Source organism: Acanthopagrus latus, chromosome 4, assembly GCF_904848185.1.
Source record: "Acanthopagrus latus isolate v.2019 chromosome 4, fAcaLat1.1, whole genome shotgun sequence".
NCBI classification, from domain to species: domain Eukaryota; kingdom Metazoa; phylum Chordata; class Actinopteri; order Spariformes; family Sparidae; genus Acanthopagrus; species Acanthopagrus latus.
Genome location: NC_051042.1, coordinates 17,403,474 through 17,418,583, shown reverse-complemented (window position 1 = coordinate 17,418,583; position 15,110 = coordinate 17,403,474). Strand labels below are relative to the sequence as shown.

Genomic DNA, 15,110 nt, shown 5'->3' with positions numbered 1-15,110 from the left:
CTCTCTAGAATCAACCATACCTCCCATTACACTATCTGATGTTAATCTGAGCCATCAAGAAAACAATTTACATCTCTCCGATCTTGAGATCTAGAAGACCGTTTATAGGTGCGCGGCTGCCAGAAAGGTCATCAGAGGTGCAGTTATAAACAGTAGCGAGTGTTTTCACAGCATTACAGCCACTGAATCAGGAGGATATAATCGCTGCAGAGAAAAGAAACGGCACAATGATTTAAATCAACACAGCCACACATGCTGGCTCGTTACAGGAGCACGAGTGGTGATGGCATTATGAGGGTTATTTGGAGGTTGAAGGGGGCATTTGCGGGTTTTCTGTCAATTGAATCGGTTTCCGCACAGCAGTGAAAAGGAGAGGAAAGGGGGTGGCGAGGTTTATAGGGAGCAGTTTGTGGCAGGATGGCAGTCAACACCATTAAGATTTACTTTTCCAAGAGGAGCACAGAGAGCAGCAGCAGCAGAAGCAAGGAGTCAATGACAGACCACATGGTACATCCACACCCATAATTCCCCCCCAAATCTTACGTTTTACATGATTGGTGGTGTTCAGAAAGTTAAGTGAAGCCTAGTTTACCTAACTTTATACAAAATAAGTCCTGTTTATCCCCGCAAGCCACTTATCTGCTTTAGTCAGCTGCAGGGAGCAGAGTTTCAGCAGCTTTAGCTCCTAGTTCCACTGGATTAAAACAGCACATTTTAGATCAGCCCGTGCTCTGCAGCTAATACGTGAAGTGAGCAATAAGTGAGACCTTCTCACAGCGGTGGAATGTAACTACATTTGCTCAACTACTCTTTTTAAGTTCAAATGAGTCATTTTTCCATTTTTTAATACTCTAAACTTCCGCTACAATTCATTTCAGAGTCAAGTTCTGCTTTACCTTTACTGCACGTATTTGATAACTTTAGTTACTCGTTACATTGCAGATTAGATTACATGCTGATTCAGAGCCAGAATACTTGAAAATGTATTGATTTCATTGGCATTTGGATTTTACAACACACTACTGCTGGAAAGTGAAGTGAACGACAAGTGATCCACTGTGTAACTAAGTACATTTACTCAAGAACTTTACTACAGTTCGATTGAAGAACCTGCAACTGTTGCTTCACTTGAGTATTTCCATTTTTTCCCATACTTTATAGCTCCACTGTGCTTGATTTCAGAAGCAAATGTTGTACTTTATACCCACACTACATTTATTGGTTAACTTAAGTTACTAGTTACTTTACAGATTCAATCATTTATCAGAGTGAAAGCAGCACATTTTTAAATTACTCGATTTTATTAGCATTCAGATAAAAAAACTTTTTAATACCAGATAGTTAAAGACCTTTACTCCTATAGGTGACTTTCACTTTTACCAAAGTCATAATTGTAACACAACATATTTACTTTGACTAAGGTATCAGTGATGAAGTGTAACTAAGTACATTTACTCAACTGCTACTGTACTAAAGTTCAGTTTTGAGGTGCTTGTACTTTAACTGAGTATCTTCATTTTCTGCTACTTTATGCTTCCACTCCACTACATTTTGGAGCTAAATGTTGTAGTTTAACTCTGCTTCATTTATTTGATAACCTGAATTACTAGTTACTTTGCGGATTACATGCTGCATCAGAGCCAAACAAGCACCTTTTATCACCATAAATTCATTTATTTGATCTGCACTTGGATAACAAAATAACACTTTTTTCTGTTATTCACAACACAACTATATGTTTTATTTCCTTTTGCTGTACTTTTTGTACATTTGATATCAGACTTTAAGACTTTTACTCAAATACTATTCCTATGGGTGACTTTCACTTTTACAAAGGTAACAATTTTCACACAATATCTTTACCTTCGCTCAAGTATGATTCTTGGGTACTTCTGACAGCGAGACGAGACACTGTGTGCCATCCAGCAGTCACTGATTATGTATTTTTCAAGAAATGTAAAAGATTTAGTGTTTAGAGGAGTCTCGTGCTTCATAAGCTCAATAAACCACTGATGACCATCTGTACTTTTACTCAAGTGTGACTTTTGGGAACTTTTCACAACCTTTTGATGGAGTTTTAATGAACAAACACTAAAAATATATCTCACAACTCCCTCCTGTTACTCAGCTTCAAGTGTTTAGAAATATATTTAAAATATGTGATTTAATAACATGTGTCATGGACCTACTGCCATACTGTTGTACCCACACTAGGGTAGATAAACATGGGTTGAAATGTCATATTCCTCTATGAGAATGGACTTGTATTGTTGCAGTCATCTTGCACTTCCTCTGAATATCTTGATTTAAAGACACATGAAAAGATGGCATTTAAACAGCTCACAGCTCTCCTGCTCCTCTGTCTATATCATTATCATAACTGCACACACGCCTCTGAAATGTGTTTAAAAAGGTGTGTTTTGTAACTACAAAGAGCACTTCAAGGAGGCAGAAAATGACAGGTTCAAGGCTACAGTGCAGTTAATGAGCTCTACAGGAAGGTAATGTCGTGTTGAGTCACTTCTCAGGCATATTTCTTTCAATCAGTGGTTGGCATGTTGAGTCTTTAGTCGCCGGGAGGATGGAAATAAAGAAAATACAACACATCAGGAAGAAATGTGGTACAGTTTGTGTTACTGGCTGGTTAGTGAGACTTTATCTGTGTGCGTTAAATAAATCAGACAGTAAAGATGAACTCCCACATACCTGGTCTGGGACTCAAAGGCAATAATTGATTTGGTCCAATTTCCCTGAGTTGGAAAACTTTCCGCACTTCGTCGCATTTGTTTAGGATCCCGAACCCCGATCCAGAACAAAACGCCAGGAGGAAAATGCAGTTCGTCCATAGCTCAGACATTTTAATAAAAATCCCGGGTTTAAAAAAAAAAAAAAAAAAAGGAAGGAAGGAAGGAAAAAATACAAAAACAGATCTGTCCGTAAGTTCACCGCTCAGGTGAGTCCAGTCCACATTTCAGGTTTCAAGATTCAGCGGCGACCATGCGGCGATGAGAAGCTCCGGATGATCATTTAAATCCACACACAGAGGCAAAGTTGCAGCGCTGTGGCTCTGTTCGAGAGCGGCATGTTGGCCAAGTTGGTTGGACCGACAGCAGAGGCGGTACCGTGTCGCTACCTGGACTCCGCGGCCGGGTGTGCGGCTGAGCTGCAGCCCGACAGCGACACCTGGTGGACGGCAGGTCAGTTACAACACGGCAACTTCTTCATAGGCTACAGAGGAGCACACCTGGAGTCTCTTTAAGACTGGTATTTGTTTGAGCTCTTTTAATTACATTTTCTTCAGTCTTTTTATGGGGTTTTCTTCCAGCGTGGAGCCTTAATGAGGATTTTTTTTGTTTCATTCATGTAATATTCAGCCTTTATTAATTAGATTGGATAGATCAAATGACATAACCTTCAATGGCCCTTAATCATATATCGTTTGTATTTACATGAATATGGCACAGGCATTTTGCACACTGATCCATCTAGCATTCCTAACATTTTATGGGTTCAGTACAATTTGATTTTATTCTATTCTAGTTTGTTCCCTTGTGCTGCTGGGTCAAACTGAATTTCTCCCTCAGGGGATCATCACACATTGATCTTGTCCTTTCCCCGAGTCTTGAATGGAAAAATAGCAAGATATGAGTTTTGAAAGCAGAGTACTCAAATTCAATTAGTAATATTGGTGCATATATGATTGTGCATGGATACTCAAAGTCAAATGCAATGTGTCACATTTTTGGGGGGGGGTGGGGGGGGGCATAAATATTTACAAAAAAAATAAAAGTGCAGATTACAAAATTTACAGGAAAATTGTAAGTTTCCCAACATTCCTAAGCAATTTGTTAGTGATATTAGATTACTTCAAATGTTTTGTAAAATTGTTTTAATCCTAATTCCAAAGAGGTGGAATCAATATTTAATTAAATTTAAAAGGATTGTTATCTCAGTTCTTGTGCAGTTGACACCAATTTATAATCTTAAAAAAAAAAACGGCATGACACACACTTAAATATTTAAGATTCTGTCAGTGTGCTTTTGTAAGATTCATGAACACATTCCTTGTTTCATATATGTAAAATTCTTATTTCCACTCATTATCCTCCTCACTAATGCAAGCACTGTGATCTAACATCTACCTGGGAATCAATGCAGGCTGCAGCGGCACTGTTATAAGATTGGAACAAACAGGATTCAGTTGTTTGACAGATTTCATGTGGTGGCCAAGAGGAAATCAAATTTGTCAATTGTTTGATAAGATTTCCATAAAAATACTGACAAAACATTTTAATTTTGAATGCGTTCCAGTTTATTATACAGCTGGCATTACAAAGTTATGCCATGATTTAGTTTTTCCAGCTAAAAATTTACTGGAGATTCAGATCAACTCCAACCATAAAACATGCACTGATGTTAAAATGATACAACCCATACATTGTGAGATTTGCATAACAAAAAACATTCAGAGAAAGAAAATATATAACTTTTTTTTTTAATATATATTTTTCAAGCAACACTACAATTACTTTAAACCCATCACCGGTAATCACATGCATTTCAAAACAGACCAAACAAAATGGGATGTGTAACCACGAGCACAGGAGTTTTCTTAATCATGGCTTGGTTTAAGATACGGGCTGCCTCCATCTCCTCGTTCCTACACAGGCCGGGACAAGTGCAATACCTCCAGGTACACAGCATTGCCACTGATCCCCACCTGCACAGAAAGGGACATTTCCAAATATCCAGACAGTTGCACAAACACCACAGTAAAATATGATCAGGATGACCGTTCATCAGCGTCGTCAGTTTTGCATGGATTTGCACAGCGAACAACAGTTAAAGCTGAATGCAAACCAGCAAAACTGACCATGTGACGATTAACAGACGAGTCAATTAAAAACCTCTGAATGTCATAAAGATGCAGTTAGTTAGAAGTACTTCAAGTGCTCACATTGCAGTAGATAGGAGAAACACTACCTGCACTATAAGCACTTTAGTACTGCTGAAACTGAGTCACTAGGCAAGATCTCTCCTTTAGAGAATACGCCTTAAAAAAAAAAAAAAAAAAAACCCAAAACAAAAGTCACAGGTGTAGCAAGCAATCAGAGTGTGTTTGATGTGACACCCCCAAAACCAAAGAAATCTAAACCGGTGGAGAGCAAGCAGGCCACCATCAGTTTTGCATAGATTTGCACAACTCATCTATTCTTGTAGTGCAACTATGCAAAACTAGCAGAGAACTGCGAGATATTTCAGCCCAATTAGAAATGGTCTGGTGGCGGATATCACAGCCCCTTATGCCAGAAGGAGCACTTAGGGCAGTAGGTGCTAGTCTATTTCACTATCTGCACTAGATGCACCTTAGCACAAAGACAGTACTTCAAATGACATGTACAATCAGCGGATCCTGCACATCGGTGTCGGGGTATTGCTGTAAGTGCCTCCACTGCAGTAGGTATGGCATAGTACTACCTGCACTGTAAGCACTTTGACAATACCACAGACTGATTACAGCACCATGGCGAGGATGTTCACATGGCTCCATGTCGCGATTGTGGCCAGGGTCCTGCACCTCATGGTAGATCTGTGAAGGGGAGGAGAGAAAAAAAAAGAGGGGAAAAGAAAACACATGAGACGATGAATGCTTGTTTTCGCCATTGCAACAAGTACACCCAGGGTTGGTGTGTGCGCACGCCGTTTACAATTTATTATAAATTGACAAACACGTCCAGTAACGTGGAATTCAAATGCAACACATGAGACGTGTGCGCCACCATCACTGGTCTGGTCGATCACTACACGAGTTGGCTGCTGCTGTGACTCAAGATGTTATGATTTATTGCAGCAGCACGAGGTCACTGAAAACATGAATGAGCAGCGCAGCCTGCGGCCCGCGTTCCCTGCGACACCGGAGCGCCTGCGCAGGGAACGCGGTGTTGTTCACCCCTCCCCCACCCGTCTTTAACATGGCGCCTCGAAGTGCGCCAACCTTAGCATAAATGCCTTTTTTTTAAAAACCAAACCAAGATATATGCCAACGTGGTGGTGCACACTTAAACTGCAAGTGCGTGTTGTGTATTTTCAGGGGAATGCCGCGGCTTGCGGTTTCGGGCTTCCTAGAAAAAAAAAAAAAACAGGCTAAACGTCCATGTAAGAGCAGAAGCTAACAGCAGCCGTGCGCTGGTCTGGGGCAGGTAGCTTAGCCGCTGCGAGCTGGTGTTAGCTTCGTGAAAACATGGCCAAACCGTGTTAACGACACCACAGTTGCCTCCCCGGCTGTCACTGGAGACGGCACAAGGGCGCCCAAGGTGTTTTAAGTGAATACAGTCGGCTGATTTTGTACATCTCGTTCGTAAGCTAATAAAATCTACACGAGAGTTTGACGACACTGATTAGCCCGCTAGCCAACAACAAACGAGCACACGTTTGAAAATACGCCAATTGGTCTCATTGGGCCGGGTGTATTTATCCACACACGACTTTAAAACGCCGCTCTCCTTGTCTTGGTGGGAGAAAAAAAATGTGCGTGCTCACGCCGCGAAACTTATTATTTTAAGTTCATGCGGCTAGGCTAAGCTAGCCTGAGCTAAAATGCGCGGCCTAAAACTGCCCCATGTGCTGCTGCTTTGTTCTGGGGGGCACTTTAACTCACACACCACTGCACTCGAGACCGAGCAACAAATTAAGCACGTTTAGAAACTCACTTTTCAAAATACCAGGCTAGCATGCGTACACAAACTCAGCGGTTGTTGCCAGGAGGGTAAATTTTTTCACAACTAGTCGCCAAAGCGCAGCGGAGAAAGCTCCGGACAAGCTTTTCAAATCTCCCTCATTCCCTCAATGGTGGAGCAGAGAGGGGGCTGCCATGCGCCTCACGTTACACTGTTTTCATCGCAAGCATATCATTTTATGTGTTAATGTTTGGATATCTCCCCCCCACCTCCCTCCCAGTCGGCGTGGTGTTAAGACACGCGAAACAGACGCAAAACACACCGTTACGGGGTTTCATTCACAAAAGCAGAGGTTGGAAAAATAACCCAAAGCCCGACTTCCTTGCCGATAAACATGCGCTCGATAGACACTCACCAGCCGAAATCCACCATCTTCGCTCACTTGCTTGGGCTGCCGTGTAGTCTCTCGCCGACAAAAGAGGGAAATAAATACGCAACTAATCCGAAAACTTTTCTACCGGAGGACAAAACCGAAGCGTGGAGTGAAATCCGAGCCGATCGCGGGTGAATTTATAGCCCAGATACGCTGGTTAGACATGATTGCGGGGTTAGGAAAGTGGCGCGAAGGCGACCAGTTGGTAACCATGTGGGTGAATGAAGGGCGGCTCCCACTGAACGTAAATATCTAGCTACAACCCCCAACTCTCCCTATTAGCATACATAAACTACGGTACTTCCGACCCACATCTCCAACCAAACAGCCTCCACCTCTCTCGGCGGAGGAGAGGGAGACAGACAGGGATCACTGCGGGCTTCAACACCCTTTACTACTGGAAGGAATATATATAACATGCATGCAGAGCTGAGCGCTTCAGCCGTGCAGCTTTATGAGCATTAAAGTTGAGCATTTTGATGACGAGAGATTAACAATCTGAAGAAGCCATGTGGGATTTATTTATTTAATTTAATGTGATCGAAATATAAAACGATGGACTGTAAAGATTTTCTCCATGTGTGGGCTCGTTTTGTCCCTCAGGTGCTCTGTGTTTTCGTTTGACTGCAATAATGCAACGACTAATTAACCTGTTGCTGCTCCACAACACGTCCGAGTCAGCCTGTAATGTGTTGTTTTCACACGGATCGAGCTGGAGGTGCATTTGTTTAATTGTCGTCCACCATGCAAGGAAACAAGACAAGAAATTGATCTTTGATTATGATTTTTTTTTTCTTTTTTTAGACTGTCATAATGAAATTCGATTTTACTGAGTTCATGCAGTTCAGGCCATGATAAAGTTAAGTTGCTCAGTGAGCCTTCAACCTTAACAAGTAAGTAGGCATGTAAACAGGAATATGAAGATCCATCAAAACTAATACAAAAAAATATAATAACAAATTAAGCTCTCAGGCCTTAATGTTCAAAGACACATTATTCAGTACACGAAACCAAAAACAGGCTCACACTGATGTCAGATTGCAGTTGAATTTCTAGCTTTATGATTATTTAAAAGTTATTCATGGGGGGACAACAATGAGATTTGGGTTGGAAACTAAATTTTCTCTTTCAGGTCAAATTTTTGATCAACACTTAAAGAGGACATCAAGAAATTGCTTACTGGCTTTTACACAAAAATAAAGCTCCTACAAATTATTTAAAACATTTGTTTTAAATCTTTTAATAATAAACTCAGGATCAAAGAAACGAAATGTCAAAAGCAAAAGTTTGAAATCTTACTGAAACAAGTTTAAGTTCAAGTTTAAGTTTAAACCATTTTTAAGATTAGTTTGGGGGGGAAAAAAAAAAAGCATATTTGCATCCTGGCTTCAAAGGCAAAATGCTTCTCATCTAACAGCCAAATCCAAATAACAGATGTTTGGTTTGTGAAGCATGAAATGTTTTAGTAAAAGAAACTAGGACTATAAAGGACTATAAAATGTGGATAATTATGACTGCCTTTTCTCAATTGTGTGATTCAGAGTGTGTCTCTCCAAATGGACCAAATTTCCTGCAACATGTCATGCTCACAGAGAGCTCAAAATACACACTGCACTTGCTTTCTTCTCAGATTTAAAACAAAAAAACGTCTGGATGTTGTGGAGACTTTACTACTGAAGGCACAAGCCATCCAACCACAACAGAAGAGCAGTAGAGCACTGCAACAAATTCGGGCCCCTGCAGACAGGATGTAGGGCCCGAACTCAAACATCCACATGCCCTCTGCATCTGGTTCTCTCTGAGCACTTCAACATGAAAGTTATTTGAACGTGTAGAAGGAAAGAATTGTTAAAGTCCTGAACAGTGAGATGCAAAGCACTGATCAATACAAGTATTTAGTACTTGTTTCAGATGCTGTTGCTGCAAAACTGACTTTTCCACATGTAGAGAAATTTTAATGCCTGGTGCACGTTGACGTTTTGGTGGACTGTACTAAATATGAGCTCCCAAACTTCTTTGTTTTCGATTGTGTTTATGATCAGGTGATCAGGAATTTGAATTTGCACTTTGATCAATCAGTCTACAAAATCTTGAGGACCTTTTTCAAAGTTGACATTAGGTCACTTTATTAAGCTTGAAATGAATAAAATGTATAACTGAAACGGCATATTTCACGCACCATTATTTTTGTCATATTTTTTCGGGGTGAAAATGGTGTAAATAGGATTGAATTAGATTTACCCAAAAACAAGTTTGAGGTACTTGTACTTTACTGGAGTATTTCAATTTTATGTTACTGTAAACTTATCCTTGCTTCACACACTTCAAGAGTAAATTGTGCATTTTGGTAATTTGCCATCTTAAGCATTTAAGATTAAGATTTTACACAAAACAACATAATAAACTTAGAAAAAAACATTAACAGGCCCTTTACCTTTATGTTCCAGATATGTTTAAGTTGAAAGCCGTCACACAAAACACACATTTCCCCTCTAAACTTTTCACATCTGACTGAAATAATTGTATGAAGCAACAAAGAAATAGAGAAAAAGGTTATCCAGTACTTTCACAACATTGTTGTAAATAAAGGTTCTTCATTTACTGAGAGCTGTTGGTCTGTTCCCTCCTGCCACTTTAAGAATGAGTGAAATAAAATCCTTCCAACCATTTATTTGTTCACGACACAAAGATGTAAATACAGTAAAATAAATGACAAAAGAAGCATTTTTAAGTACATTTTCCTGGAGTTTGATGACAAAGAAACAAGGGATGATCCCTTTGACGCTGGAGGCTTCCAAACTCATCGCCGCCTTTCCCTCAATCAAACACAAACCTTGGGCAGTGAAGAGTGTAATGGAGGTTTGATGAAATGCAGGAAAAGTGGATTTCACCTTCTAATACCTATGTCTGCTAAATGCCTTAAACATAAATGTGATTGTACATATTGGAATTTTAAAAAATAAACTAATTGTTATTAATAACATGTTGTGGTGAGAGGTCACACAAATTTAGTTTCATATAACTTTTCTTTTGAAGGGCGAGCATCTGCTGCTGACCTTCAGTTTTTTTTTTCTTTTTTTTAATTTATCTGTGGAAATCCTGTGATTTGACAAAAACAGTGAGTGTGATACAGTATGGTGGCCGGCCAGCAGAGGGAACTAGCTAACTAAGATACTGTACCACATGTACAGTCACAGGATTGCTTTTCAACTGTGAGAGGAAGCACTAAAACCACAACTTCCCCATCACCCGCGTGTCTGTTGATTTGAACAAAAAAAAATCAGCTCTCTGAAACCCACCATGTTTCAGAGAGGAGGTGGGCTGTTTTTGTTCCTCATTACTCATTTACAGTTTTAACATTTTATTCTTGTATTTATGCAGTCACTTCACTGCGAAAATCTCTTTTCTGGACACCGATGTAGCTGTAAATATGCATTAAATCCTCAGTCGCTTAGATTAAAGGAGTTTGGTTTGAGATTTAACACTCTCTTCTTCAACTAACCAACAAATTTAAAAAAAAAAAAAGAAAAATGTGCCCCTCCTTATAGCAGAATATCTGTTGTTCTCCACTCCTCATGGCACACTGTGGGAGTGGGAGCGCTCAGTCATGACCCCCAACCCCCCACACAAAGCAAGCGGTGGGGCTAGTTCCTCTGCATATGGAAGTGAGGTGGGGGGTGGGTGGAGGCAGGCAGGCAGGCAGGCTGGGAGGTTGTAGACTTCACATCGTCCCATGGGGTCAGATAAAAGCTTACGGCTCTCCTTTTTAGCCCCCCCCCCCCCCCCCCCCTTGTCGAGCTTTGTGCACAAATGATGAGGGAGAGATGAGGTGAATTTCAGGCCACTTTGCAGATGATATCTTATAATATTTAGGGTGGAAATAAAGACACGATTAAACTGCAGAGAAAAGCCTCTCCCCAGGTGAAGAGAACAGCTTGGTAGCACTTGTGATATTCAAGTCTGCACTTGAGATCCAAAACATCCCCTCTGATGCAGCGCCCCTTCTTCCCCTTTTTCTCTAAAATGGCCTACCATACCCAGGCCCCTCCCACAACAGGGGCCATGAGCCCGGGGGTCTCTGTTTTTGTTCTTCCTATAGAAGCCCGGCCACCATTGTCTCTGCGTGACCCAGGGGTCAACTGAACTCACCTCACCCGACCACGGCCTATTCAGCTGTGAAGCTTCGCATAGAACAAAACCATCTCACAAGAGCAAGGATCACTTGAAGCGAGGGGGTGGGGAGGCACACACACACACACACACACACACACACACGGACAGCGAACATGCTCAGCAGTGTTTCAGAGTCATAAGCTAATTTGTGTTATATTGTTTTTTTTTTTCACAATAAAGAAAGGCAATTGCGACATCAAAGTGATGATAATCTCAGTGAATTGGTGGAATGAACACATCATGGTTCAGTTCATTAAAAGTGAGGAGGAGTTTCCCTATAAAGAGCGGTTTAAATTGGCAGAGGCACGTCGGTCTATTAAAGAAGTCAATTATAGAAAGTAGTGATGAAGTTATCTTTGACACATTTTCTAACTCTCCATCAGATATTTTAAATACATCTCTTGCCAGAGGGGAAATTGCCTTTTGCTGCAGGGTAAGAATGAGGCCATCCACGCCTGTCGCCTGCAGCTCTTTATTAAATCTGTCAGGCTGCAGGACAGGAAGGAAAGTAGCGCACTGTGTCGGAATATAACTCGAATACCGTGTTTCCCTGCATGTTTCCCGATTAATTTGAGCTGAGTTGTTTCCTTGTTTGATGCACAGAGCACATGTCCTGGAGATCCCCCGGTCTGGCTTCTTGCTTTGAGAGGCAACAGTGTCCCTGGTGGAGAGGAAGCTCATGGAAGCTGACAGGTTGAAAATGTGCGGCATGATGTGGCTGAAAGAGCATGAAACATGTTCGCCCATGGATGCCACGCACAGCGCCACAGGAGAGACAGTGAGACGATTAAATGATGAGTGAAAAAAGATTTCCACTACATTTACAGAGCGTGTTTGTGTTTGAGAGGTTCGGAGGAAGCTGAAGAGGAAGCAATTTGAGATTTTCACGCATAAACAGGCCCTTTTGTATCTCGGTCCCACTGGGTACACTGTTACTTTAATTACAGAAAAGGCTTGTTTTTGAGAGGTTACAAAATGTTTCCCCTAATCCTTTTGTCAATTCAACCTCACAAGACATGGTGTAAACCTCCTCACGGTGCTGTTCGCTGCAGAATGACAGTCACTATCCCATGAGCACCATTAAGTCATGATGAGTAGTCACGCTCCTGTGAGCAGCATCTACCCACCCGAATTCATTCACAAACAACCCGATCGCCACATGTTGTTAGAGTGCAGGTTCTGCAAATCCACAGATAAGTTCAAACACTATGTTGCAGCTTGACGTCTCTTTAGATTAAATACGAAAATGTTTCTCTTGTGAAAACGCTGTGCTTATACTCTGGTTATGTTGAGCAACAAAAAACACTTTGTTAGGGTCAGGAAAACATCATCTTTCGCTTGAAAATACCGCTGGAGATGGCCCAGCTTCCCGTTAAAAGTATCAGATGACATAGCTGGCAATTCTCCCGAGGTCTACTTAAAAATATCCAGTGGTTTCATGTTAGCAAAGACTCAAACTGCGATCACTGGCTCGGCAGCCCCGCTGCCTGTAACTCCACACTGTCCTCTTCCATAAATGACAGTCAGGTCATAGACATGTGCTGTGAATGTGATATGACACAATTTGTAGAAATGTCACGTGTAAAAACACATCAGCACATAGGTCATTTGCTGAAAACTTTAACTGCCAACATTTTATCCTGCGGCTGGACAGTCAGATAATTGTTAATTTGCCATGAACCACTACTTTATGTATAATAAACAGTATGAATAAAAGGATAAATTAAACGATTATGACCTCGGTTTGGGCAGTGTTGCCACACTGCATGACAGAAGAGAGTGCTGCTCCAAACACCCTAATTACCCTTCGATTGTGAATTTGTTCCCTAGAAAAGCAGCAGTGTGGGCCGTTCTAATGATTTGCCAGTTCTCCCCTCCGCTTTACAACAAGCTCTCACGTTTGGTGTGGTCATCGCAAAACGGGTCATTCTAAGAGAATGGAAGTCAATCTCCCCTCACTGCTTTAAAAAATGGCTGAATGACATGGTTTCTTGTTGACACCGAGAGGAAATATGATATCCTCTGTCCAGCTTACACGCCAAGTTTAAGAAGATCTGGGGCCTGTTCACTGAACATATCAGGAAGGAAAGAGCACAGAATTGATTGTGCTTTATTTATTTATTCCTTTATTGATGTTTCCATAATGTTTGCGTTTTTTTCTGTGTGGCTTCGGCGCATTGTACTGTTCTTGTTTTCTATCTACACCTGGGACTCTAACATCCTTATTACAGCGGGCCTGACCTCTTCCTTTTTTGAAACTATTTTTATCTATTCTTTACCTTTACGAGTGGACACTCCGGGGCATCTTGTAAAATGAATTGACAGTTGTAAATTTTTCTTGTCTTTGTACTCAACGTGCTGGCTGTTTCTGTTTGTTTGTTTGTTTGTTTTGTTTTTGTCTCCGCTGTTTGGTGTCTTGTCTCATTCTGTTCCTTTGCATCTGCTTGTCATAATGTTGTTGTATTAAAAAACCTGCATAAATAAAATATATCAAAAAAGACATTTAAAAAAGTAAAGCAGAAGTGACCCGAGAAAAGTATTAAACCATAGAGGTGCCTCTGCAGTCCACCCAGTGGTGCTGATAAACAGGTTTGAATTGTACAATTTCAGTCCATAGTTGCCGTGATCAGATTCCATTAGTGCCTTCACTATCCTTATGTTTCTATTTTGAAGTGTTAATAGCTTTGGCAATGCAACGCACCTGTTCATTAGAGGCGTGACAGAGCATGTGAAGCTGAAACAGGAACTTATATACTATATATGTATGTATTCATGATGCCTATCTAATATCTAGTGATCTAATTTATTCTCATTTAACTGTATGTAGGATGCATCTTTGTCACTCCCGAACAGTCTATACAAACAAAAGAAGCGTAGAAGTCGTTCAGATAACAAAGAGTTAGAATTGCATAATGGGACCACAGTGGCCGTATGCAAACAGAGCTGCTGCTGCTTTCACTTGAGTCATTTCACACTGGACTGTTTGGTAATTTTGTAACCACAAGCGAAGCTGGGATGTGTTCTCTGATTTATCATCGGTCTGATTCAAACTTTCATTTCAGCGTTTTATTCTTTTCATTTCCTGCCAGTTTGTCCGTCACTTTCACTGCTGCTCTTGCCGGTTTTGGAAAACAGAGCAAAGACAATGAGGAGGAGACTACTGACAACTTTCACAGCAAAACTATTTCCATCGTTTCAGAAATTCAATTTTTTTAAGCATAGCCTCCTGGTTCAAAAATGTTTCCATTTAAAAAGGTGACACTATAGCAAACAGATTTCATGATGAATCCCTTGAGGTGGTTTTACTTTAATAAAGTCACAGAATCATGATTCTCATTTCACCAAACAGCACTGCAAACTCACAATTCAGTTGTAATAACACCATCAATCTTTTTTAAAAGGATCAATAAATTAAATTAAATGAACATTTTCCTGTACAAATGACGCTGCTGTAGTGGCAGTGAGGAGTTACAGATTCCTGTTCTTTGAAAGATAAAGCCATAAAAAAAATTCCAGGAAGTCCTCAGATGTTTTCAGTAATATTACCACTAGCCAACTTTAAAAACATCAATTTCACATAAAAGTCCTGAATTCAAAATTCAGAGGTCTGTAAGTACGGTTGCTTTTCTTGAATGTTTGAATAACCGTTTTATTGTGACTTTTGTATGTTGCATTTTACTATGTTGTGATTTTGTACACCTGCCACCTTGGCCTGGGGGAACTGGGGAATTCCTGGTAATACAAAGCTGAAATGAAAACAAAATTAGGAAAGTTTACTTGAAATATCATAAGTAAAAAGTAAAGGAAATTAGAAGAAAAAAGTGCAT

General features: G+C 40.6%; 1 protein-coding gene and 1 long non-coding RNA gene across 3 annotated transcripts in view; both read right to left on the bottom strand.

The window, feature by feature from the left end:
- The window catches only part of gpc5a (glypican 5a), a 141,280-nt gene extending 138,065 nt beyond the window's left edge, over positions 1 to 3,215 (bottom strand). Inside the window, exon 1 of one of the 2 annotated variants that reach the window (XM_037095670.1) lies at positions 2,707 to 3,215. In XM_037095670.1, the coding sequence (XP_036951565.1) occupies positions 2,707 to 2,857 (151 nt within the window). In that variant the 5' untranslated portion in view covers positions 2,858 to 3,215. The remainder of the gene's footprint in view (positions 1 to 2,706) is intronic. The other variant, XM_037095669.1, reaches the window with a different exon arrangement.
- Positions 3,216 to 4,294: 1,079 nt separating this feature from the next.
- LOC119018227 lies at positions 4,295 to 8,310 on the bottom strand. Its single transcript, XR_005074680.1, has 3 exons — positions 7,093 to 8,310; positions 5,479 to 5,590; positions 4,295 to 4,720 (listed from the first exon to the last, which is right to left on the bottom strand). It is a non-coding gene; the product is annotated as an uncharacterized LOC119018227 (long non-coding RNA).
- Between the last annotated feature and the right edge of the window lie 6,800 nt (positions 8,311 to 15,110).